Source organism: Cheilinus undulatus, linkage group 8 (genome assembly GCF_018320785.1).
Source record: "Cheilinus undulatus linkage group 8, ASM1832078v1, whole genome shotgun sequence".
Taxonomy (NCBI): domain Eukaryota; kingdom Metazoa; phylum Chordata; class Actinopteri; order Labriformes; family Labridae; genus Cheilinus; species Cheilinus undulatus.
In genome coordinates this window covers 25,094,933-25,122,708 of record NC_054872.1, presented here as the reverse complement: position 1 = coordinate 25,122,708, position 27,776 = coordinate 25,094,933, and the positions used below count along the sequence as shown (strand labels likewise).

Below are 27,776 nucleotides of genomic sequence, written 5' to 3'. Positions count from 1 at the left end.
CATCCGAGGATGAGTCATGCAGCAGGAAAACAGAGAGTTGCCTTCAGTGACCTCTTGTAACCCCTCATACATCAAACTTCTTGACACGGCTGGTGAGTGAGGAGGCCCTGAGTGAACTCAGGAGGAGAGGTTCAGGGGAGTAAAGGCACGAGAGGCTGTTTCATCCTTTGATCCCTGCCGCCATGAGCCTGTTGTTTTGGATGAATTTGGAAGTTTAGTAGATACTTGTGGAAAATACTGAGTCAGACCACAGTAATATAAAAAACAGTAGGCCTTTATATTAGTAAACACCTCATATAAATGCTCTTTTAAGCTCCTGCGAGTGGACTTTAGCTGCTATTAAATAGGCTGAGATAAATAGGTATCATGCTGTTTGCATTTTCCAGAACAAAAAAGGATTGATAAGTGGGACATCTGACTGTTAAAAGAGTGCAGTTTGAGACTTCTTTTAAAATACAATATGCAGAGATGACATCAGCAACCCTAAATAACATTTCCTGCATCAGTTTGTCCCATCAACAGATCACTTTACATGCGCATTTTGCCGAAATAGAAATCTAATTTTTTATTATAAACTGACAGGAATGACGGATATGGGTTTTGTATCCTCTCTGATCACACATTTCTTTTATTAACATGTCGTCTTTGATTTTGTAAGAGTCAAGAAAACATGTCCCAGAATGACCGTATCAGTGATTTGTCGTCTCTCCCTCTCCTCCTTTTCTTTCTCCCAGTTATCTCTATATTTCTGCACATGTCGTACGGAGCACATTTGATTTGTGGCTTTTTAATGCGCCTGAAGTAGACATCTGTCAAATCTTCCCATGATTCCATGCGGCTCTATAAATAAAAGTGTGAAATGAAATGAAAGTCCTGACAGGACCACAGCTTTGTTTCCTGGACACACACACACACACACACACACACACAGCTGTGAATGTATTTTCCAGGAGGCTTACTGGCTGATTTTCTCCACAGCTGAACATGAAGTAACATGATATAAAACAGCGTTAATGATGAGAAGAAAAACACGCGATAAACACTTAAATAAACACAAATAGCCTTCACTTGATATCCTTCCATTTACAATAGAAGTGTAAATGCTCTACCATCTCTAAACAAACAAAAATAAACGTACGCACATTGGTTTTAGGTTTTTATTTTATTGGTCTGATTAAAATAGAATTACACACACACAATGTATTTCAATAAACACACTCAAAAAATAAACCGGGCTTGATTGGTGCCCGTCTGTGGTCTCAGTTTGGCCCTCTTGCCTCCCAGATGTCTCGCGCCGCCCGGGAACAGACGGGAATCGTAGCGCTCGTGCGCACAGCTCCTCCAAACACCGTCATCTGTCTGCGTCCGATTAAAAACAAGCAGCAAAAATGTGGCTTTTATATCTGCACAGCTTCGGACAGAAACAGCAGATATAGATCAAAAGTGGCAGCAACAAAAGAAAGAAAAGCCAACCACTGCGCACAGTTTAGCCTCTATTTCTGTACCTTTTTAAGTATCAGTGGTCTATTAAGCATTTAAACCACCTCTGGCTATACAAATACAACCATTAGAAGCAATAATTCATCAGTTTGTTTGTATTTTTAATTTCGATTTCTAATTTGCAAAGTAAAAAAAGAACAAGTTTGGATTCTTTTTTTAGAAAAAATTATTGCAGTGCTTGACAACTGAGTAAAAGCACAAGATTTTAATGAAATACTTATTTTAATTAAATGTTGATGTTATAAGTTGGGCTGTGTGGATAATTCATAGATGCACGAGGACGTGGCTTAAAAGAGCATCCTGACAAATGAAAATATAAATTAATATAAATTCTACAAAAGCAATCCAACATTTTACGCATACAGGGTAAAGCAGAATTAAATCAAAGTCCCACCCTTTAAGGGAAACTCCTTTTTTGGTTTCTGACAGAAAGATTTAAGATTGAATAGGACCTCTGCTGAATGCCAACACCCACTCACCTCAGTAAACAACTGATCGTGTGTTAAAGCTGCTCCTTTCGTTTCTAACCCTCTAACCAAGCCATTTCTGCTCCTCTATATTTAATTCAGTCCTTCATGCAAACGAAAAACTACCAGAACGTGCTATTAGATGCATTTCTTACTCAGTACGAGCAGATTTTCAAAGAAATCTTCGTGCGTAATGACCGCGCGCCTCATCCCTTCTCCAAATAAAAAAATCCCTCCATTTCACATCAGAAACCTTCTCCAGCAGCTCTACCCAGAGGGTGACCGTCCTCTTCCTGCTCGTGTATGGTCTAAGGGAGAGTTAGGTGGTTTAAATGTGTTCTCAGGGGCAGCGAGCTGTCAGACCTTTTGGTGAGAAAGATTGATCACGCGCAGGCTACCAGAGCTCTTTGTTTAGGAGCTCGAGCAATAAACAGCCATCAGATCCCCACCTTTCTACCGCTTCACACTACAGTGGCAAATCATCCTCCCCTCTCCGCCATGTTTGAGACAATAATTGTGGAGTGTATGGAAGATGACTTAGCTCAGCATTACACCCCCTTTAGGCGAGATAAACTGATTGGAATGTGGAGTGAGGATGGAGTTGTAAACTGTAAAACGGCGCCAAATAGCTGCTAAACTCTTGCACTGATTGAAAATATGGTTTTAAGACGCTTACTGTTTTAAAAGCTGCCCTCACTGTGGACATTTTGTAGATGAGTGGAGATAAATGACCAAATTTTACACTGAAATCTTATAAGCCTCTCTCTCCCTCACTCATAAGTGGTGTATGTGTGTTTATTGGGGGAGGGGTAGCTGGACATGTTTCTGGATGTCTGTCTCGTGCAGCCCTTCCTCTCCAAGCAAAACCTTCCAAAGAAAGTCTCAAGATTAACGCCTTGGCACTGATAACGACTGTGGGCGTCGTTATGAGACGCAAATGTGACTGCTGAAATGATTTGTAGGGTGCCACCCTGGTCATAAACGCTCACAGAACATGCACCAACTCAGGCGCGCACCCGCACAGCGACCCACACTCGTGCGTAAAGACCGGCGAGGAGAGGGAGTCTGCCTTCGCGTGGACGCGCTCCACGAAGGCGCAGCTTTTTGGATACATGTTCAAAAACAGAAAGGGGGCAGCAGTGAACAAACTGACCCCCCAAAATGTGTAAATAAAGCAGCCCCTACCCCCGGAACGGGGCGTTACCCCTCTGACTTTCTCGATCAATCACAGGGGACAGTGGCTCCTTTTGATAAAAAAAGCTCAAATTGTCATTGGGCAGATGAAATCATGTGACAAGCAGCACGGTCTAATTCCAACCATGTCCTCATGAAAGCAATAGTTTATGGCATACAGGTCTCCCTATACGACTATTTCCAAATTTGGACTCAATGGACGCAAACAGTTTATTAATTTGATTTTACTCTGAGAGTTCCAGACTTCCAGGAGGAGATGAATTACGGATTTGGGCGAGAAAGTGGTTTCATCAACAGCCAGCCGTCGCTCGCTGAGTGCCTGACATCTCTCCCTAACCCTGTCGGTGATGCATTTCAAAGTTCATCAATCAAGAGCCCGGCGCTTTCACACTCCACACTGATTCCTCCTCCTTTTGAGCAGAGCATCCCCGGCCTGAACCCGGGCGCCCACCCACGCCACAGCCGCTCCACAAAGCAGCAGGCGGCCGTGAAAGGCTACAGCAGCCCGGCGCAGGCTGCATCTTTACCCCCGGAGTACCCGTGGATGAAGGAGAAGAAAAGCATCAGGAGGAACCAGATTTCTGCAACTACGACTGACTCTTCACCTCCTCACTTCTCCCCCCAAGGCAAGACATGATGATTAATACCCTCCATGTTTGAAGCTTCCTCATTGTCTGCAGGGAAAGAGCTGCATCCCGGGCCTTGTGCGGCGTGGGCGTCCCCCTCAGTCAGGGACAGGATATTTGATTTAAACACGCCTAATCTCATCAAGTAACGCACTGACTTGTGATGCAGTGTAAGAGTGTAAATGTTTGACAGTAATGGAGAGTGATAAATGATTCTTACACGGACCAGCAACTGGCACGTGCATTAATCTTCACCCTCCGTGCTGTCCTGTCCACGCAGACCCATCATATCATGCCGGGGCTCATAAATCTTCCTGCGCTTGTTGCTCGCCACAACTTTCACCACATAAACAAACCAATACAATGGAGACGCTTTCCTCTGAAAGCACGTGATTAAAATCTCATGTTTGGTTTGTGTTTTTAGGTTCACCAGAGGCTCCTGAGGGTGCTGTTGGCGGTGGAGGGGCATCCCGGAGGCTGAGGACCGCGTACACCAACACCCAACTCCTGGAGCTGGAGAAGGAGTTCCACTTCAACAAATATCTGTGCAGACCAAGGCGCGTGGAAATAGCTGCTTTGCTGGATTTAAGCGAGAGGCAGGTGAAGGTTTGGTTCCAGAACCGGAGGATGAAGCACAAGAGGCAGACGCACAGTAAGGAGAACAGGGACAGCGAGGGCAAGTACGTGGGCCTGGAGGACGACGAAGACGACGACGCAGCGGAGGAGGACTTTTTCGAGCGGGCAGGGAAGGAGGAGAGGTTTTTCCAGCAGCACAATGGAGAGAATCAGAGCCCGGCTCTGGACAACGATGAGAAAAATCTGAAACATGTTCCCATCGCGGCTCCTACTGCTCCACTTTACGCGCCGACAATAGACCGGGACAATGATGGCCATTCCACGGGCCTGGACGTCTGCTTTCAGGATTTTCACGTTTTCTCCCCCTCTGCTTCTTTCTCACCCAGTTTGTCTGAATCCACGCAGAGTCCTCTGACTTTATCATCCGAGACTTTTGACCTTTTCTCAGAAACTCTCACAACAATCGACCTGCAGAACTTGACCTATTAAAACATTTTGTTCTATTTTATTTCAGACACTTGTGTCCAGTTTTATATTTTTATTTTTAGCGCTGATTGGAAAATCAAAGGTAAGTAAAAAACAAACAAAAAAAAAAACAATCCAGCCCTTTAAGGCAGTTACATATTTATTTTTGTATGGATTTCCAGTGTGACTGAACAGAATATTTTCTTCAAATAAAACTTTACTTTGGTTGTAACCAGCAGAGCCATTTTGTCTCATTTCACTAATACATGCTGGGTCAATGCGTAAAAACACCTAAAGAGCATTTGGCATCAATAGATGGCCATGCGTGACACAAAATCCTGATCAGCTTCTTAAAATATTCAAAGATCAATTTAACGACGTCATAAAATAAACAGAATATTTTCCTATTTTTATAGTTCGTTTTATTATCTCAAACTTCTCCAAAACATCCCTCCATTTGGAAACAAAAACTGCTCTTGTTTTTCCATTTGGCCCTGATTTAAAAAAAAAAAAAAGTATTTTCAACGTGGCCATTGTTCTAGTATAAACCCTCAGGATATATCTGACCAGAAGATAAGATTTATTACCTCCAAAGGCCTAAAAAAAAATCGTTTTCACTAAGAATTGCCCGAAAGGAGTCCCAGGCCAAAAGCTCTGACTTTTCTCGGCTCTCTAATTAAATTTTATTGCCTATAAAACTCACAGCGCAGAGGGGGCTTGTTAATACCCTGATCCAAGACGCAATACAATCTTCTGGAAATAAGAATCATTTTGGTATTCCCCCCATTTCATTATGAACTGAATAATAAGAGGAGTTTGAGCCAGCAGACATTAGGCTTTCTTTTTCATGTGTAAATAATAATCACAGCTCTTGTAACGTAAACGCAGAAGAAAAATAGACCCTGGTTTATCAGTATTTAATGACGTGCGTTATTGCAATTCTTTAAAAAAGATATTATGATAAGATATTATTTTAAAGGTGCTAATTGTTCAGAAATTTTCATCCACGCTCTTTAATTGTTCAAAGTCAGTTAAACCTTGGCATATAAAAGTCACTTTCCCGCCATTAAATGTTTGTGAGAATGGTCTGTGAAATGCCCAAACGTGTTGCAGGTATGACAAGATTAACGATCAGGTTAATTTATTATTCCCAGTCTGCAGAATCATTTGCTCTCATCCTGCAACTCTGACGATCTGCAGACTTATTGCAACCATGAGGGGCTCAGAGGCGGCCTAACAGTCTTGGAAGTGTTGGAAGGTGGTGATTAAAAAATCATGGATTAAGGAGGGAAAACATTGATGGACAGAGACTCGGGTTTAGTTTGGGGATGAAGCCACAGATCTATTTTAAAATCTATAGGCTCTCCCAATGCAGATTTATTCTAGCAAAGAGTGTCTGAGTCACCAATGTGAGAGTACTCTGCTTTTCCTTTTTAGGACAAAAAAAAAAGTCACATATTTCTGTATCTGATTAGGAAATACCATCGTTATGGGCTGATATGAAAGTTTTAATAAGGAGAAGGAACCAATGCAGGGAGGAGTTTGTATGATGGCAGACAAGTAGATGAAGCTTTATGGGAAACTAGATACAACAGGGTGCCAGCAGATCCCTCCCTCCACACACAGAGGTCAAAAAGGTCAAGCTGGCTCTCCTGTCCTCTCCAAACTGGGAGGAACTGCTGCCAGGTCAGGAAGGGGTCAGGTTTTGAATGACCACAGCCAAGTCTGAGGAATTTATTGGCTGCTCAGTTGAGTTGAAAAGGAAGTGACATCAGGAAAATGGTGCATAAACAACCATTGCCTTGACTAGTGGTTCTCACTGGTGAGTCTGGGCCTAAAAGTGGGTCATGGAGCTGTTTTCAGTGGGTCATGAATGTGTGTGTGGAAAACGTGCCAAAAAATCTATGATATATGGCAGTCCACGAGCAGTATTTCATTTAACTAAATTTTGCTATGGTGATGAGTAAGTTTGTTTTTTCAAGCTCTTGACTTATCTACCCTCTTATCTTGATAAAAAAGCTGGTTTCCCCACAATAATGTGTTGGTTTCTCAAGATCTCGAACCAAATTTGTTATCACAGGAAATGGACATGCATCTCCTCCCAGGACTTCTGTCAGGACGCCCGTTTTAAACATATTTATTTTGTCTTGTCTTATTATGTTTTGGTCCATCTACCAAAAATGTGGCATTAAATAAAAAAAAAAGATTTCATTTTTAGTTTGGGTCACAATCTCCCATTAAAGTGGTGGTGGAGTGTCCTGAGGTCAGAACAGTCCAAAACCAAGCAACCTGTGGGTTTGGCCAACAGCATGATTTTAGAGAAAAGGGAAACCAAAACATTTTTACTTGTAGTCTTATAGAAGAGTGGACAAATAATTCTCAAATAAGAGGGCACCTCTGCTCAAAGCTACTGCAAGACAGTCTGTCTGCAGACCACAGATCTCAGACACCACCTCTTGCCGACCACTACTGTGGGACGTGCCTCTGTCAGAATGGAAGTAATGTAATTTGCTGGTACAACGTTTAAAAAGTTTGTCTTTAACAACTTTATTTTTTAACAAAGTCTGGCAGTTAGATTCATGAAATAACCACATTGAAAACATTATAGACTAAGAAACGTTTCATAAATAAACTGAAAAAACGTACAGCGGTCTAATCTGGGATTGAATTATGTATGAGAAGTAGTTACATGAATGCTGGCTTGCTTTAGTTTCGTTGGCTTTAGCTAAAGCTAACAAAGCTATGCTAGGTGCATAGTTGATGTTTCTATATAAGCCAGTGTAGCTACGCCAGCTTTCGCTTTCGCAGTGTGAGCTGTCAGAATAGAAATACTCACTAAAACTTTCAAATAAAATAAAAAAAAAAAATAGAATTACAAAACATTTAAAGATGCCAAGTAAACAGTCTGCTTAAGGCTCATTAATGCTATATTGAAACACATATAGATATGGGCAGACTTTCTCATCTGTACCAAGGCCATGGAAAACAACACTGAAATACCACCGCCAACTGTGGAGGCAGTGATGAGCAATGTAGCCAACAGTTCAACCCAGCAACGCAGCAAAGAAAGAATCATTTTTAAAAAAGGCAGAACTTAATCAAGTTTTCTGAGGGATTTTTAGCTAATATTGAGTGCGTTGTTAGAAAATCTAAACTTATCATTGATGTTAGCTCACCTGGGCACAAGGACAGAAAAGCACAGCTGAGCAGAGGACTGACCGTCCGTGCTACAGTTGATGGGACGAACAGAGCAGCATCAAATCAAATATCAATAGCTAAGACTGCAGCTAATGAGCCTTTTTTTGCTTCGTAAGCTATGTTACTATGTTAAGCTTTTCTTTTTTTTTTTAGCTACGCAAGCTATGTTACCTATGAATACTTACATGTAGCCATGCAAGCTTTAGCTACATTTGTAAAAGCTAATGTTGTTAAAGTGAAAGCTAACATAGCTACATTGGGTTAAATGGAAAAATCAACTACATAGGCTAATGTAGCTATGTTAACTATAGCTAAAGCTCAAACTCTGTGCTGATGATCTTGTTTGCTTTTGCATCATTATGAGGGTTATAATTTTATAACATTTAAAATGCATGGATTCATTTTCAAACATGTGTAGAGTGTAAATGGGGCTTTACAGGAAAAAAGCTTTTTCACTATGAAAACTCTCTAACACAGCTAACGCTAAGGCTGCAGCCAATGAAGCTTTTTTTTTTTTTTTTAGCTACGTAAGCTATGTTATCTATGATGTTAATGTAGCCATGTAAGCTTTAGCTACATTTGCCAAAGCTAATGTTGCTAAGTTAAAGCTAAGTTATAGCTACACTGGGTTACATGGAAACATGTAGCTATGTTAACTACAGCTAAAGCTCAAACTTTATGCTGATGATCTTGTTTGCTTTTTCAGGTTTAAAAGAGGCTTCAGTGTTGATATCAGTCTGTTTTATAACTAACTAAAATTCCTCACAGGAGCTTTAAAATATATTAAATAAAACATAAAAGAACAAAATGTCATCTTGATGTACATCTTCCCAAAACTTCTGGGCAGAAATTGTAACATATTCCCTCTGATAAAATCCACAGCCTGCAGCTGTAGTTAAAGCTAGAGCTCTTCAAACAGCCCCTTCAGAGCTGTTCTGACATTTCTGACTCATTCCTCAAAGACAATAACAGGGTGTACAGTTCAAAGGCTCACTCTTAAAGCCTGGCTTGGTTGCTACTGGCTGTCAGAAGATGAGTAATGAATGATGGACACCTTTATAAACAATATGACAAGGGGCTGCTTTCACTGAATACACCAGTAGGCACACCTCATTGTTGATGCACTTTCATGCACTGGTTGCATCTGATTGGACAGAAGTTGTGCAAAGCAAATGCATTTAATGTCTTGTATGGAGATTTCAGCTGGCTAAGAAATGCTAAAATCAAGGCTGATGTCAATTTATGAGCCACAAACAAAAAGACCATCAGACTAGCTGTTTCTATAAACATACTTATTTTGGTATCTGTGTTCCAGAAGAGGTGATCAGACGGCATGCTGCAGAGACAGATGTTTTTAAATGATGTTTTTCAAAATAAAATCCCTAATAGGTGATTTGTCTGCTAAAGGAAAGTGGAGAATGCTGAGCTATTTACAACTACCATGTAGTCTACAGAGGGCGCCAAAGTTGACACAAAGTGAATGTTTAAAGCTCCTGTGTGGAGTATCTAGCTTGTTATGGGATATTTTAAGATTTCTACTGAAGTTATGACAAAGAAGTCTTTCACTGATACATTTTCCAGAACCAAAGTTACTAATAGGTTAACTTGTAAAAAGAAAGCAGTGATATTTTACTGGAAACCCCCACTCATAAATCATTTATGAGTAGGGTTTCCAATAAAAGAGTACAGGAAGAGATCAATAAAATTAAGACATGAACCTTGACCACCGGGGGCGCCAAAACTGAGACAAAGTGAATGTTCCTCAAAAGCTTTAAGTAGGAATAAAAGTATTTTTAAATGATTTATTTTTCCACTCTTCAATCATTGCATGTTTGTTTATTTTTACATAATAAAGGCATATAATCACATTTTCACATACAACTTCAGGGTGCCTAACCTAAGATCATTCTCCAGGCCAGTGATTCAACTGTTCTACCAACAAGAAACTACACAATCTTCCTAATGAGAGCTACAACCAAGATTTCCTAAAAACATGTTAAAAAGAACATCATTGCAGGGCCCTGGGAGGAGATGCATGCATGCATTTTAATTGCTCAATTTTCCATGATAACATAGATTTTGGCTAGATATGTCAAGACATTAACACATTATCATACCAACTAATGTGAAAAGTACTCACCCCTTGGATGTTTTGTCCTTTTTATTGATTTTAGAAATCAGTCATAGTCGATTGAATTTGTCTTCCATGAAAATAAAATCCCCCTTTAATGTCAAAGTAATATTTATTAAGTAAAAATATGTAATGTAAAATAAATGATTGCATAAATATTCACCCTCTTTAGAGCGAATGACCTTATTCAACAGAGGTCCAGCCAATTAATGCTAGTAGTCACATATAGTGAAATGGGGATCACCTGAGTGCAGTGAATGTGTCTCCCACATAGTTGTAGTATAAAGACACAGTCAGTGTCTGGAAGGCCCAGTCATGGGTTAATCAGTATTCCTTCCATTACACCATGATGCCAAATGACACTCCAAAGAACTAAAAGAAAAGTTTTTTGGAAAGTATAAGTAAGGGGATGGATACAACATAATTTCCAAGGCACTGAACACCCCTAGAGTTCAGTTAAAGGAATACACCACGTTAAAATCTGCCCTAAATCATATTAAACCATGACTAGGGTTTGCCGAAAGGCATGTTGGACACATGGAAGAAAGGTATTTGGTCTGATGAGACCAAAAGAGTGTTTTTTGGCTATCAGACAAGACACTATATTCGGCGGATGCCCAACACTGCCCATCACCACAAACACACCATCCCACTGTGAAGCATGGTGGCAGCATCAAGCTGTTGGAATGCGTTTTGGCAGCCGGCCCTGGAAGGCAGGTAAAGGTAGAGGGTAAAATAAATACACATAAGCAATGTATAGAAAAATCCTGGAGGACAAACCTATACAATCCGCAAGAGAACTAGCTTTGGAGAAGATTTATTCTCTAGCAAGACAATGACCTAAAGCATACAGTGAGAGCTACACAGAAATGATAAATGTTCTGGAGTGGCCGAGTCAAAGCCTACACCTCACAGTCCAATAGAGAATTTGTGGCTGGCCTTGTTCACGCTCAATCCCCATGCAACATGACAGAGCTTGAGCAGTTTTGTAAAATTGCAGTATCCAGATGTGAAAGATTGTGACCTATCTACATAGACTCAGTGCTGCGATTGCAGCCAAAGGTGGATCTACTAAATGCTGAGTTGAAAGGGGTGATTATTTTTTCTGTAGATTTGTTATCCAAAGATAAAGGTAGCCTAAATAAGTTGAGATCTTGTGAATAAAACAAAATGTACCTATTATTACAGCATGGATGTTTGTCCCTTTAGGGCATCTGTAGCTAAACCATAGACTTTTTGCCACAATTTTCCAAGACCCTTTTAAAGCAGCTCTGTGACCCATTTTTGGGCCTCGACCCACCAGCTGAGAATCACTGTACTGGAGCAGACAGAGATAAGTTATTTGAAAGTTGTAAGAAACATTTTTTTTTGTTGTAAACCAACCAAAAAAACAAACACAAAACACTTGGACATAAAATCAGAGAAAGGTAAATTTGATGTAGCGTACCACGTTGTCCATAGAGAGTGCCAAAATCTAAGCTAGCATAAAAAGGAATAAAAAGTGTGTAGTTAGCACAGACTGTTGTTGAAATAGTGTTGGCTCAGGAGCCTTCACAACGTTTGACATAAGTGCCATCTCGATAATTAATGGCTGTTAAGATTTACAGTGTTGACATAGCTGTTAGGGAATTATTCTTATAGCCTCTTCATAAACTCAAAGTACCGGCATCATTTTAAAAAAAGACACTCCCAATATGTTCAGTGAGTCAGTCACAGTGGCAGAGAAATATTATCGGGAATCAATCAAACAATATGATTGACTTTAATAGGCTATAAAGATCCATTAAAGCATCAAATCGTCGTCATCACGTACACACAGAGACTGATGGAGTAATAACCGTTAGTCAGTGTGGGTGTCACAACAGAAGTGGTCAGTGATAAATAAATAGCACTTTAACTTCCGTATATGCCGCTTCCGTGTAAAGTTCAGTTTCCCCTCCAGTCGGACAGTCCAACGCTGACTCAAAACAATGAAAGCTATTCCCGAGGAGCTAACCACGCTCATTTCAGGTAAATATCCGTACATTTAATTTATCTGCAAGCGTAGGCTGGTTTTTGCTTTGCTTCATGGTTTTATGAGCAAAAGGAGGCTGTTAAAAAGAGGAAGCACACACTCAATATGGATGACTGACTCTGAGTCCACTGGTATTTTACCACAGATAACCAGGAGCACTTTGACGTCATTTCGGCTAACTTTTCATGTGATGTTCTCTGAAACTCTGTGAATTTATCCCAGGCTGGGATATTTAGCTGTCACTTATGATATATTGTGTGAAAGTTGTCTTTTGTCTCTTGTTTAGATCTTGAACATTTCCTCTGCGATGGATTAAAAGGGGAAAATCTCAGCAAAAAGGCAAAAGAGAAGAGAGAGGCCTTCATTAAACGGATTAAGGAGGTCAAATTGGGGTATGTTAGTCTGAATTAAACATCAACATAGGCTTTGTAGCCTACTTGGGTTTGGTCAGAAATAAATGACTTTAGTTCATGTTTTCTAACTATACCCATTTTGTACTGATATCCTTAGGGTCTATATCTCTGGATTACATGATTTTAAATTTTCATGTCATATTAGTATTATGGCCCTGGTACAGGGCCATATGCACATTGTCATAAGCCTCATAAAGTCAAATCTACTTATTTGGTTTGGCTTTCATTGTAACCATACGTCTAATCCTAATTATCAGTACATTTTTAAACATTGATCAGAGGTGGATCTAGTAGAAGCCAGGGCCAACCAACACCCCCCCCGAAATCTGATTGCCCAAACCAAAATCCCTCACAATTGTTAGTTACTTGTCTTGTCAGCCATTAATGGAAAGCTGTGATGCAGGGTGTTTTTCCTTTAAGCATATTCAATAACTAAGCATATCTTAACCTACTCTAGATTGATTGTACCAACACAATAAAGGTGAGGTATGTCAAAGTGGTCAGGTCATCCTTGATTTTTTCTGTATGAGGCTGTATTAATGCTAAAATTGTGACACCCCTGAGTGACAGGCTTTAGATAAGCTCCTGAGTTGTTGTTTTGTTTTTGCCTCTTCCTGCATATGTAGACCTATGATCTTTGTTAGTTGTGATTTTATTTTAAATGTAAGTATGTAAGTTGCAAGTTCTGCTGCCAAGGGGCTCCAATCAAAACAACAAAAGATTCTGAGACACAATGCTCAGCTCTGCCCACCTCCATTGTATAATTATTGTTTTTGACTGAGGACTCTTTGCATTTAATAAACAGTAAACCCATTTTTGTTTTAATTTGTGAGATTCACATCATGAGGGAGAAAACATGTAAGTGGCCTCCTGGTTAATGCTGTGGTTTACTTCCAAAGCTTTCTTGGACTGCTCACAGCACAAACTATGAAGGGCACTTTTAATATTTAATTCTTTTGATAATTCATCCATGGAACCAAAACACTGGATTAATGTTTAGTATGTACAGTGTACAGAATCCAGTTTTTAATGAACAAGAAGTAAGCAGAGGAGGTGGGTGCTGAGCAGGAAATGCCTGGTGGAGCCACAGCCCCAGGGGATGTTGAGTTCCAGGTGGTGAGGTAAGACGACTGAGCTTGCAAATGATGGCAGAAAATAATCGTGGTCCATCACTAGTAAGTAGCATAAAACATGAATGAGATACAGCAACAGCAAGGCAGTTTCCAGTTGCAGTACCCACTCTATCATGTCGAAGTCTTTCACAAGCATTTACAATAGTACCTATCTGCAGCCATGCAGGCAGCAGCTTCAGGACCTCAGACGTAGGACCCCTCTTTTTTTGTGACTATGTAAAATAAAAAAAAAAAAATAATAATATGTATATATATATATATATACATATATATATATATATATATATTACAGAGTAGTCTGAGTTTTCAACACACGTTTCAATTGAATTGTGCAAATTGTAAACTAAACTAAGCTGATATTTATCAATTCTAACAGATCTTTTTGTTCATTCTCACTCCAACAGTTTCCCACAAGATTTCAAGGACAGAAGTGAGTATTTTCTCTTTAATTTTCTCTTCATTGCTTTACTCATAGTTGATTTAATTTTTTCTTGATTTATTTTCTTTTATTGTACTGTAAAGTTTAATTTCCATCCTTAGCCTTTTAAAACACACCTAAGGAGCCTCTCTTGCCTCCACAGACATGCACAGTACATTGGGAACCTCTGTATTACACCATAACATGCACCATTACCACACAGCACTGTTTACTCCTGCAGGTGGAGATGATTCAGAGGAGGAGGAGGTTGACAGCAACAATGACGGCGGGTCACTGCAGTCAGAGCGCACAGACAAAGATGATGACGCCTGTGAAGGTAAACCATTTAGCAGATGTCCAAATTCGACTCACTAATGACTAACTGCTGAGGATTAAAGTGTTGAAAATTGCAACTTGGCTTTAAAATATACAAATCTGTGGGTCTGCTCTGTGGAGAAAGTGACTTTGAGTGACACAATGAGGGGGACATTCCAACTGTAACTTGGCAACATACTTGAGGAGCAATTTAGGGGCACAACTGCTACTCCCACCACCCCTTTCACCCCTCCCCTCTGACAGCCTGAGTGTGCTTTATTACCGCCAGTCACAGTCTGGGGACTGAAAATGACTGCCATGGCTGTAGTTTGAGGCAAAAATAACATTCCTTAATATACAGGAGTTTAAACCAGTGTTATCTATCTGTACAAGATTTTCTATTTAGTCTGTTAAATAGATTATCAGTGAAATCCTTGTGAAATGGTGTTTAGGGCTCTGTCTGGGGTTTATGGGCTATAAGCAGCTGCCAGCTTTATGGCTGCTCTTTCACACAAAGCAACTTTGACACAGCAGTTGAACATTTGCATTGAAGTTGCACACTGCAAGAGGAATCTCCTCCAAATAGAGGCAAAGCAAAACTTAGTGGGACCTCCTGTTTTTGAGTTCATGCTAAGCCTAATCAGAAACCTTTTGAAAGGTATACAAGAGTGCAAAAACAGTCATTTTTAGTTTGCATGATAGAAAAACTTTGAAGGATAATGTTTAAGGTTGTTAACATTTTCCCATCTTTGATACTTCCCTATACCAAAGCTGCCTTCAAAAGAAAGAGAGAAACGGAGTACTGTCTAAATTTCACAGATACATTGGCAATTCCTGAGCATTTCCATCATCATGTGCAAAAGTTACATTTCAAGCAATGTCAACAACATTGGAAAATTGGAAACAAAGTCATTCAGTCATTAAAAACAGAAATTCCTTTCTTTGGATTACAAATACATTATATGTACATTTGTTTAAAGTGTCAGCTTGTCAGCAGAGCAATCAAAAGAAGAACAATTAAAAATATGACCCTTTTATACTCCGCTGATACTTTACAATCAAAATGAATTATCCTATTAAATGACACATTTGCAGGTGTGTTCACTGAGATGGTCCTGGCCAAACTTTTTGAAATAACACATAAAAACATAAAACACGTTCTTCTGCATTCTGCTGATAAGTGCAGCTAATACTTCAGATATGTATGGCTGATTTATTGGCTGTAAATGGCAGAAATTTTACTATCTGCTGGTGCCATTATTCCAGTTTTTAAGCTGTTATCTGCTGATATAGATGTCATGCTGATAATACTGAGCATCTCTAATAAGAACAAGATATTGCCCAATTTTGTTTGGCTAGGATCTCTAGGTTTATTGCAGTGGTATCTAAAGAGTATTGACATTGTTTAATTTTTACAAGTATCATAATGATGTTTAAATTGTGGTATTATGACCACCCTAATTATTGGTTCAGCACTGATCCTCTTTTGTAAATGATTTTTCAGGAACTCAGCAGTCTCCACCTGTGGCAGCTCAGGACCTGACGTCTGTCTTTAAAGCTGGGTACCTGGAGAAGCGCCGCAAGGGTGGGTGCTCTGCTCATGACATGACATGATATCAAAGTTGGAAAAAGTACACGACTATTGAGCTCAAGTAAAAGGGCAGTTACTCTGGTTAATACTAACTTAAGTAGAAGTAAAACTACCGATTTCAAAATGTTCTTTGAAAAGTACAAGTCACTGAAAAAACTACTTAATTACAGTAATTTCAGTGAATGCAATTTACTTCCACCCCTCCATAACATGACTTGACATGACGAACACATGGCTACTGTTGTAATAGGAGTACTGCATACTTGAGAAAATTTATAAAAGAAAAAGTCTGATAAGTCTGTTAATACTTTTGTGTTTGTGCATAGAATTGGTCACAAAAAACAAACAGGAAATATCTTTGGCTTGATTACGTATAAGGCTTTTTTCGTTGTGGTTGTGCCACCTGACATTTGCAACTAATATCAGGTTAAGCAGGCAAATACTTTCACACGTTACTTTCATTTTTATTAGAAAGAGGACACATATATTAAGAAAAAAAAAAAGAATTTCATGGTAAAATAAAATTGAAATGTTTTACCTTGGCTGTATCACATGACATGGAAAGCGTACCCCCTCAGCTAAGCCAAATTGTGATTAATTACATTTTTTATATGTGATACCTCATAATGTAACTTATCAGAAGAAAAGTATGTATTCTTAAAGCTTTAAATATTATTATTTATTTCATGTAGTGACACTTTTTGTAGTTTTACCACCTGAAACATTGCTTGCGCCACCTGACATATACAACTAATTTCAAATAAACAGGCAGATATTCAGATGCAGGTTGTAAGTTTTGCTCTTGTTAGAAAATAGGCACATATATTTTAAAATTAAATCAAGAGTTAAAGAGATTTAAGAACTTTGAAATACCAAAAGTTTTTCAGTGATTTTACTTACTTTATACACTTCAGATTAATAAAGATTTCAAAGATTATAACCATGAAATCATGCCAAAGTATTCTTATTTAAATTTCTCACAAATAAAATGTAATTTTTCAAAGTTTTGGTAATCTATTAATTTATTCAGACGGTCACACCGCCTGACATTTTTACAGTTTGAGATGCCAAAATATGAAATAAATCATATCAATCAATCATATTCAAACAAAGTGGGTTGCGTAGAATAGATTGATACATGCCATGAACTATGAAGTATAGATTTGGGCAAAATCATGTCACTGACCCATTTATACATGAATCATGAAAACCACTTCAAACACCTAAAAAACAATGCACAAACATACAAGATTGTACCTATGCATGTAATGCACTTTATTTTGCAATATTTAACTCTTACTGCCCTAAGAATAAGCTTAAAATTCTTTCCATTCAAAGACTTTCATGTCCTCCCTCCACAGATCACAGCTTTTTTGGCACTGAGTGGCAGAAAAGATGGTGCGCTCTAAGCCATCAGACCTTCTACTATTATGGCAGCGAGAAAGGTACCTCAGTTGTTTTTATAATTGCATACTGTGTATTAGATTTAGGCTTTTTGGTGTTATGATTTTGTCTCCCAGGTTTTGTCATGGTCTGAACCAAGGTTGTAATAGTTTTGGATTTTTCAATAGTTTTAATTTTTATTTTGTTTTCACTTTATTTTTTCAATTTGAGTTTAGTTTTAATTCGTTTTTACTGCTGGTTTGTTAGTTTGGTTTAGTTTTTATTTTGCAAAAATGCTTCGTTTCAGTTTCGTTTTTATTAGTTTTAGTGTTTTAGTTTTTTCAGATACATATCGGGGCTGAGGGAACATTATACTTTTTTAAAAAACATATTCAAACAGGTTGCTCTTCACTTTTCATTTTATTTGTTTAAAGATGATGTTTGAATCCAACTCCAGACATTAAACTATCACTGTATGAAGTCTTAACCGATCAATTCAGGCAATTTTACTCTCCCCAGACTGGTATAGATGCCAGTCAATATGGTTGTGTCAAAGACTAAAACTAAGGATATTTTGTCTCTATTTTTATTTTGTTTTATTTTAGTTAGTTTTGTGAGCGCACTATACAGTTTTAGTTAGTTTTCATTTTTTTGGTAAAGCTTGGTTTTGATTTAGTTTTAGTTAACAAAAATGTTTTTTGAATTTTAGTTTTAGTTATATAGTTAGTTTTAGTTTACTATAATAACATTGGTCTGAACACTTACAATGATGTTTAATTTTCTGTAACAGACAAGCAGCAGAAGGGCGAGTTTAGTATCGACGGCTACTCCGTGAAAATGAACAGCACTGTACGGAAAGACTCCAAGAAAGACTGCTGCTTTGAGATTTCCGCTCCAGATAAGAGAGTCTATCAGGTACTCTTGTCTCTTGATGATGGTCTGAGCCATTATAAAAAAAAAAAACTTCTGATGTGACATGTTTAAACTTGTAAAGGCATGTTTGCACTTTCACACCATTAAATCTTTACTCATAATAACTTGTTCATTCATTCGTTTGACACGACTGCCTCTGCAACGGCTCAACCTGACATGCATAACTTAAGTCTAAATGAGTGTTTCAGACATCCAAGCTCTTCCATGTGGAACATTTTAATATGCATAGATGCAGTATTATTTGTTTATGTTAATTAATATATGAAGGGCTGCACGCTGCACTGAGTGTAGTTTTCATGTCTCTCTTTCATTTCACAGTTTTGTGCGTCATCTGTGAAAGAGGCGGAGGAATGGGTGAAACAGATTGACCTTGTTATAAAAGGTTTGAATAGTTTCAGCCTTAAAAAATAGTTTTTACTGTCCTTATGTTAAAAGAATGTATGAGTGAAAGCCACAGAATAGATAGATTTCTCTTAATGTTGTTTTACGTGTGAGTGAAGAAGGTTTGCCTGTTTTTAGACATGTCGGGCATCATCCCTGAAGAGGAAGACGAAGAGCAAGAACTGTATGATGATGTGGGAAATATGGAGGAGGAAGATCAGCGTGAAGCGATAGATGAAGAAATCTATGAGGAGCTCCCAGGTCAGAACACACAACTGTTGAAATCTGTAATATGCTTGAAAACATTCACGCTACATGTCTACATACATTCTTTCCTTTGTTTTGGTGGTGAAAGATTTTTTCTACTGCCATAGCATGTTTTCAGTCCTCTTGAAATTTGAGTCATAATCTTAAACAGTATTTGTCAATATTTTGTGTTTTTACAGAGGATGAAGCACCAACTCCAGTCAAGCCTCCTCCAAAGCTAGCTCCAGTGAGAAAACCTGCTCCTCCTGCTGCAGGTACACCGCATACAAACTTGTGTCGGCTTTCAACACAGTAAAGTGTTTTATCTAATATTTGGATTGATAAAAATGTCACTTTGCATACCAGATGGGACAGCAATCAACTGATTACCCATTAGTCAAACAGTGTTTTGCTGCCTTGTGAAAAAACAAAGCTCACAGAGAAGAGGTAGCATGTACAGAGGAAGTTGCTGTGAACAAGTGTGACTGAAAGTTATACACAATGCTGGAAATAACTTTTAGCCGGTTTTTGCAACTTCCCCTTAACAAGTAATGTTGTACAGTTCTGTTTTCAGAAGTAGCCTGGTATCTATCCCTGTCTACTGTGTTTTATTGAACATTTCTATAACATTAAGAATAGGCACGGGAAATGTTCCATCTTCAGATCAGTAAATAGGCTAAGAGAGCATTTACTGCCAATAAACCGGGTCCTAATCCAACTTCCTACATGCAGGAAACTGCAGAACCGTGAAGGTTTACTTTGTTTGGCAGTACATTAAACAAAACTGCTCTACCATTTGGACAAGCAAAGTGATTCAGTAATCTCAACATGCAAAAGCAACAAACTGCAGATTTTAAAGCTCCTGTGAGGAGTTTTTAGTCGGTTAAAAAAACAGACTAAAATTAATAGGGATATCTTTTTATGACCAGCAAAATAGCTGTACCGATGAACAGCACAGAGAAGAAGCAGCTTTTCTTTTTGTTACATTTTTATGCAGATACACTGAGAGTGACATATTTAATTTCTTTTCATCAGAAAATGATACTTTAACATGTATGGAACAAGATCAGTGACAAGATAAGGCACACTAGTTCACAAAGGAAGCTCAAAATGAGCACAAACTGAGTTCTTCACTGGGATCTAAAATAGTATTGCATTATCTAAGGATTTGCAACAGCTATTCTGCTCATCAGCTATAAATATAGTGTCTAAATCTTTTAGAAATGTTTGAGCAATAGATTAAAAATTAGAGATATCTAGTTTAAAGACCTTGAAACCAGAGATTGTCAATTTTTTTTCTTAATCCTTTACACAGCACTCATGAAAATACATTGAATTTCAAATTTAAACACAGATCATCAACTGGCAGCCCGGGGGCCATATCAGCCCCCCAATAAATTCCCATCTGGGCCGCAAAAGGTTACCAAATTCAGGAAATGGAGAGAGGATAAACTTCCTTTGTTGTTTTTAAGGCATATTTTATCTCCTGTCAGCAACCCCCAAAAAAGATTACTATTCCTGATAGTTTTTGTGAGAATGACTTAACTTTCCATCTGTTGTGTAAAATTTCACCTGTCAACCATTATTAAGAAATATGATACATGATAAACACATAACCAGGAATCCACACCTAATTAAATCTGTGATTTTCTGTGTTTTCACTTAAAATGCCTTTTTTTCTGCCTGAGAATCTAAACAAAAGGCCTGTTTCCTGTACATGTTTTAAACCAGTCACAACACAGCATATTAGTAGCAAATCCAGTGTTAGACAACATGACAGCCCCAGGTATTAAGCCTATATTGGTGCCATCACTAAGGGTAGTAGGAACTCTTTTCACTTATATTGCCTGAAAAATCAAAACATTTTAAAAAATACTAATACAGTAATATGTATTACTGTATTAGTATTTTTTAATAATAATACAGTAATATGTTAATTAGAGGAAAATGTTTATATCAGTTTAGTTTATTTGAAAGTCTGGCCCCCCACATTGTCTGTCAAGACAAAAGCTGGCCCTTGTACAGATGTAGCTGATGACCCCTGTCCTAGAATATTATTGGTGGTCATCCTATGCCTTTTTTATTTTGTCACTTTTATATTTTTCACTATTATGGTGAAAATCATGGTCAATGAATTGACCATACATAGTTCCTTGCTTGTTTATGGTTTTAAAAAACCCATTGAGTGTATACATATAAAATTTACTCATAAAAAGTCAAATAAGTGTTACACATTAAAATACATTCAAATACATAATATTTAATTTATACACTTAATTATTTTTGAGGTACATAGTGACACTTAAAAGATAAATCGACATGCTGCTTTTCTGTAAAACTTAGGCAATGAAACAGAGAAAGGTCAACAGAGACATCAAAGTTGATGAGGTTGTCTTTTGCCAGTGCCCCCTTTTGGAGGGTAGACTTGAGTAATGGTAGTACCACCTGTTTTATCTTATAATTCCAACAAGAAACATAAAAATATCAAAAATATTGAATTACTACGTGAATTTTAGCAGGGACAAGACTCATAATGTAAATTAAAGAAAGGGATTTATGCCATTTAAGTTTAATAAAGCAGTTATACTGTAAAACAGGCTCAAATAACATATTTTCACTATGTACACCGCTGACTTTTCCTTATAATTAATAAAACACAAATACTGAATGTCTAAATGAAATTAAGCAGAAATAAGTCTCGTGTTGTAATAAAAAACTTATATAAACCACACAAGTATAATAAAACTGTTAAAATGTTCTAAAATGACAAAAAACCACTCCTATTTGAATAATAATTCCTTGAAAATTTCTATAAATGAGTAAAATTTACCACTGGATCACTCTATATCTTTTTAACAAACCAATGGTGACCTCTAACTACACTATAGAGTACTGTTATCTTATATTTAATGAGTTGATTGTCAAGAAAACACCCTTATTGTGGCTGCTAGATAAATTTGCCATAGGTCTTAATATAGACAATATTTTACACCCTTAAACAGGCCTGTGTCCAAATATGGTTCCTCCAGTTTTCACTAAAATTACAGTAACTGTTAGAAATCCTATGCAAACAAAACCTATCATGGCATTTAGCACTACTATTTACCTTTATTATGAATATTATAATGAATTAACTAATCATGGTTAGTAAAGACGTTGGCCAAAAAGAGATGAGAAACTATGTGTGAGTTCTGGAGGAAACAGAAAGTTTGAGACGCTCTGAGCCATTGTTAACTGTTAACTGATCAGATACTGTGATGTCACTTTCTTTGACGTTTGCTGGTCTCCACTGATTGGCTGAGAAAAATCATTCTGGTTCTGCTGTATCATGGAGAGTTGGGGGGAAACCACAAAGGAAGTCTACCAAAGTGACCACATATGATTCCTGTCCCCTCACAGGGTTTTTAAATGTTTCTCAAACAGTGACCCATGCTGATACTGCAGATTAGTTTTCCTGAATCATGTTAAATATTGGTTGTGGTGGAGTTCTTTATGATTTGAAGGTTTGTTGGAAGGGGACTTTAAAAATTAAGGAGTAGAGATAGAAGTCAGAAGTGGGACTGAACCAAACACTCAGCTCCTTTCACTCATGTATTTCTCCACTCTCTCTCTGGTTTCCTAATAAAAGCATTTAAAAGCTTTAAAGATTGATGGTGATAGATAAAGCTAAATTAAAGCTCTGTGCTGATTCAGATCCATTTAACACTTCTACTCCTCTAACTCTGTTGTGCATGGATTTGTGGGTAAATAGTGTGCATCACATGGTGGGAAAATACTTCATACCTAACACCCTGCTTGCTTTAATATAGAGTAAATGCTCCCAGCTCCTGTCTGCCTCCACTTTTCCAGGCTCTGCACTGCCTCCTGTTGGTGTGGCTCCACACTCACAGTTGGTGCACTGTGTTGTAATTGACATTTCTCTTAACTCTTCATCTGTTATTGTCTCCTTTTTCTCTGTTTCTCCAGTTGATAAGAGCACAGATTATGCCAACTACTACCAGGGTTTGTGGGACTGTGTAGGAGACCAGCCTGATGAGTTGTCCTTCAAACGTGGAGATGCCATCTACATCCTGAGCAAGGTGTGCTGGGAACTCTCCTTTAGAGGTTACACATTAGTCTGTGTCTCATTGGAAGTTTCATTTGTGCATTGAAAAGCCAGGATTAGCTCAAAGCAATTGTAAAGAAAAATTTCGAGAGTAGTTAGAGACCACCTAAAGTGAGTAATTTCAGGGCCCTCAGAGAAACTTGCTGTTCACATCCTTTACTGGCAGCATCTGGCACTCTGCCTGGATGCGGGCGGCTGCTGGTAAGAGGCAGACTGGGCTCGGCTCTCTCTCTGGCACTGTGATGGGGATTAGTTGTGTCACAACGGAAACTGTTTTAGTGCCGTTGGCGGAGACTGGGCCTCGCTGGCACACGGTGCCATTCCATCACTTCCATCTGGACAGTTTCAGCACGCTGTCACTGCCGCCATGCCAGGCGCTGAGCAGCCTGCAGCCCACACACCTTTCAGATGTCTCTCTCACCTCGCCAAATAGGAATGTGTGTTCTCAGGAAACCCAGGCTCAGTCCGCCACTCCATTCAGAGCAGGTGAGGACGTGTGGGGGACGCACAGTTTCCGAGGCTTGTCGCCTTGGTGTGCATGCTGGCTAATGAGGACTGAGGGGCCGTTCTTTACCTGCATTATGTAACCAGACAGGAACCCTTTTGTGCTCAAATGCTTCATGTTAACTCAGAGTTGGATTCAGTTTTGATGCATTTAATAAGATGGTTTTAGAACATCCCACAGCAAATTGGTTAAAGAATATTTTATTTTTATAGTTTAATGTCAACCCTGTGGTTTGTGTAAAATGAAAGTGTGAAATCTGCACCATCTAGACTGGTTATATTTCCTGTCTGGTTTGGTTTCTATGGTGCATGAAGTCTACTGAGACACACAGTTGTCAGCTGGCCAGCTCCTTTTCCAAATTCAATTCTGCCATCTAGTGGCAACTCAAAGACATGGAACCTTTAAGATGTGTAAAAAACCTGAATTCAGATCCTGGCTGAAGGTTTATATTCTTTTTCTATCAGTAGAGTTGGACACAGGCTGCTGCTCTGACTTTTTTTTTTTATTCCTACATTAATATTTAACATTTACATTTAATCTAAGAAGTGACATCTTAAGGTTTTTTTGATCAAAAGGCATTGCATTTTCATATCTAATAAGAAGGTAAACAAACTCCTAAAATTGAGAAAATAACGTATTTGTGAAAATTCCTCCTCTTCTGAGCGTCTTATTGATTCATTGATCCTACACTAATGGAAGGAAACAAATGCACAAAGCAGACAGACCCGTCAATGCTCAATGGCCAAATGCCTGTTTATGACTCTTCCTCTGGTGTGGAAAAGGACCAAGAATCAAGTTGCCCTTTCACTCAGACTGGGAGTACCATTAGCTGAAACCTTGGTGTTGGGGGTTGTGGTCCGCTGTGAGGGCAATGACCATAAAACCTGTCTGGACTGCAGTGGCCAGCTGCAGCTAAAGGGACGGACGGCTCCTTCCCCCTCCTCCCATCACTCCCTCATTCCCCTTTCTCTCCCTTACCCGCGTCCCTCCCCCATTCCACAGTCCAGAAATAGCTGTAGTGTTACAGCTCTGAGACCCCCCAGTGAGGAGCGGGGTGTTGATTATAGAGTTTGACTGGGAGTGAGGGAGAGTGGTGTCCAGATATGCTGCACCGACCCAACATCCTCTTTAAACCATAGCACACAAAACTAATGAGAGATGCCACATCTCACTTTATTTAACTGGCTTGATACGATGCTCATGCTGTCCAAAGATTTTACTACTGCAAATCTTTCACAACGTGCTGGACAAGAGATATATCAGTGAAGTTGTGTTTATTTGGCAAAAATAGCAAAATAATTGGACAGGGTCAGGTAGTGATTTGTTATGTTGGCTGGGTTTCTTGTTGTTTGGGTTCTGTAACTTTATTCTCATGCTTATGCCTCCATCAAAGCACTTTGTAAACTTATCTTTAAAAGGTGATATATAAATAGACTAGGGCTGTCAATAGATTCAAATTTGAATAGTAATTAATCTCAGAATTTCTTTAGCTAATCATGATTAATCTAATTAATCTTAATTTTAAATTCCACTATGTCACATTTTAAACTGTCTTTGCGCCATTTTGGATTTGTCTAATGTCATAAACTAAAATTAAATGACTTCCTCTTTGGATATAGACCTGCTTTTATAGGTAGATAGAAGATTATTACGTGAACTTAACCACAGAAAAAAGAGCATGTTAGGGATTGGAAAGGATATGTGGAGACAGTAAAGAGTAAATGTTTGATACTAGGTCCAGATGACTTCTGACTTGCCCACTGAGCTGGCAGATTTTTTTAAAATTTACAGTGAAATGGGACATTAAGGCACAGTGGTTGACTTATTTTACGTCACTGTGGCTGCAGAGAAACACTGATATGGCTTTACCAAAGTTGTGGACTTTGATTAAAGTTGGAAAAAGGGATGTGAAAGTGGGGAATGACATGCAGTGGAAGAGCCACAGGCCGAACTCTAGCTGGGACATGTCTTAACATGCAGGGATCCCTTTTAGATCTTATTTTTAAGTTTCTGTGCTTTTCCATACAATCAATAGTTAGAATAAAACAAAACTGAGATAGCAATGTTTTGAAACACATCTTGAAAAGTATTTAAGTGTTGAAAATTGTCACAACCTTTATCCTCCTACTTCTCATACTGTGCCAATAAATAAAAAGAACCATTTTATTTATAGTGAAGGGAAAATAACGACTCAGGACTCTACATTTGGTTGTGCATCTATTTAAGACTTTATATTTTGTTTGTTTGTGTTTTATTAATGTTCTAATATAGATATAAATATTTGCAGATTCTCTGTGATGCAACACGGTACGATTGTTGTGAGTGGTACAGTATGGTATGATACAATACCATATAGGAATGAAAATAGGATAGGATGGGATAGCATATGCTTAATTTACCCTGTAGATGAATTGATCTCTGACTCCAAATGCTGCATTCATATAAAATACTAACAGTAGAACAGTAGTATCATCATGTTTAGGATATTTGTTTTATTGTGTGCTTTGTTTTCCATAGGTCTGTATGTCTGCTCATGTTATGTCCCACATTTACTCAGGCACGACTTCTTTGTGAGCCAGAACTCCTCACTGAGGTGTTGCTCTTTTCAAAGGCCTGCTGCAGGAAGTCATAATGTGCACACACTTAGGTCTCACACTCTCTTACACACACCTCATGTCGATGTGCTACATTATCCCTCAGGGGCCTGTGAAACACTGCGACACATTCTTGAAATGAATGAGACATTTTCTGTTTGTTTTCAGTGATGTTTAACTTGCCGTCAATTATCTAGATCTCCTCAAGACGTGATGAATGGACCAACCTGCAGACAAGTGTCCATGTTAGCCATAACTATCATTGTAATCTTCCTCTCTCTAATTTCACCATATGATCACTTACATCCATAACTCTCCTCTGGGGATAACTGGACACAGATGTGCTCTCTCTCAGTCCCTGAGTTTTTGCATTGATTCGATACATTGTGCAGGTTCCTCTTTCTTTATCCGTGTCAGAACCCAATCTCCAATGTTGATTCATGTCCAGGGAGGGCTTTGATGTGTGGTAAGGCTCCTGGCCAAACAGAGAGAGAGAGAAAGCGACAGAGAGAGAGAGAGAGAGCGAGAGAGAGGAAGAGGTTTCCTTCTCTTGTCTCAGATCTCTCCTCACTGTTTCCCCCTCACATCTCAGCATGCTGACAGCCATTTGGAGCTATTACTTGTCATGTTGTGACAGATTTATGTGCGATGTGCTCCAAAGGGGTTTTTTGTGTGGAGTGAGTGCAGGCTCAAAAGCAATGTAAGGAGGAGAGGCATGAGCGAGAGGAGAGGAAATAGGATGTGCATGATGTTTTGGAGGAGGAAAACCAGAAAAAACTGAGGAAATTTTATGGCTTTGTCGAGGAATAACAGGATGCTAGGGCAGGGAGCAATGAGAAATGACGTCTGAAATATAAGATGAATCTCAGCTTTGTGATGTGATGACTGATGTTAAAAATCAAATATTTGGTACATAGAAATTACTGTCTGTATTGGGAAACATAAAGATTTATCTTCCTCTCTGTTTCTTTTTTTTTAATTCATATTCCAGGAATACCAGAGTTATGGATGGTGGGTTGGAGAGAAGAATGGAGCGATAGGAATCGTCCCCAAAGAGTACTTGATGGAGCTTTATGCTATATAGACACATGCTGTATAAGCTGCTTCATAAACGGCTTCTATCTTGAACATTTATCGCTCTGTGTAGAGTTAATTGACCAGAATATATAACAGGTATATTTTGTCTTCCTGCATAATCTATTGACTGGATGGCAGATTTCACTAGTTTGAAAGTATTTGTGTATTTATTTTCTACATCAGTATGCTGTGCACAGTTTTTCTCAAATGTATCTTTTGTAAATGCCTAAAGGAATAAAGCGATGAAGATGTCTGAAGCATCAGAGTCTTTCATTTCATTATTTAAGTTGCCACTTATGCCACAAGGTGGCAATAGAGCCTCTTCAGAGGTCAGAGACAATCTGTCTCTATGACAGAAATGCTCAAAGCAGAAATACCATTTGTCATTTATTTTTCTTTGTTGATGCCTTCACAAGCTTTAAAATAATAGTTTTAGTCTGAATTGACAAAGACAGATTAAGAGATAGAGGAGAAAGAGTGCTAACAGACTAGATTGCATATGCAGTGTGAT

General features: G+C 38.6%; 2 protein-coding genes across 2 annotated transcripts; both read left to right on the top strand.

The window, feature by feature from the left end:
* Window positions 1-3,406: 3,406 nt before the first annotated feature.
* On the top strand, window positions 3,407-4,852 carry hoxa2b (homeobox A2b). Its single transcript, XM_041793764.1, has 2 exons — window positions 3,407-3,787; window positions 4,212-4,852. The coding sequence occupies exons 1-2, from the start codon at window positions 3,418-3,420 to the stop codon at window positions 4,850-4,852; spliced, it is 1,011 nt and encodes a 336-aa protein (XP_041649698.1). The 5' UTR covers window positions 3,407-3,417.
* A 7,179-nt stretch (window positions 4,853-12,031) lies between these two features.
* skap2 (src kinase associated phosphoprotein 2) lies at window positions 12,032-27,517 on the top strand. The gene is made up of 12 exons (XM_041792604.1): window positions 12,032-12,167; window positions 12,458-12,563; window positions 14,122-14,147; window positions 14,377-14,472; window positions 15,955-16,035; window positions 17,403-17,486; window positions 18,215-18,339; window positions 18,676-18,739; window positions 18,877-18,999; window positions 19,185-19,259; window positions 22,951-23,063; window positions 27,180-27,517. The coding sequence occupies exons 1-12, from the start codon at window positions 12,128-12,130 to the stop codon at window positions 27,270-27,272; spliced, it is 1,026 nt and encodes a 341-aa protein (XP_041648538.1). The 5' UTR covers window positions 12,032-12,127; the 3' UTR covers window positions 27,273-27,517.
* The last annotated feature ends 259 nt before the right edge of the window (window positions 27,518-27,776 follow it).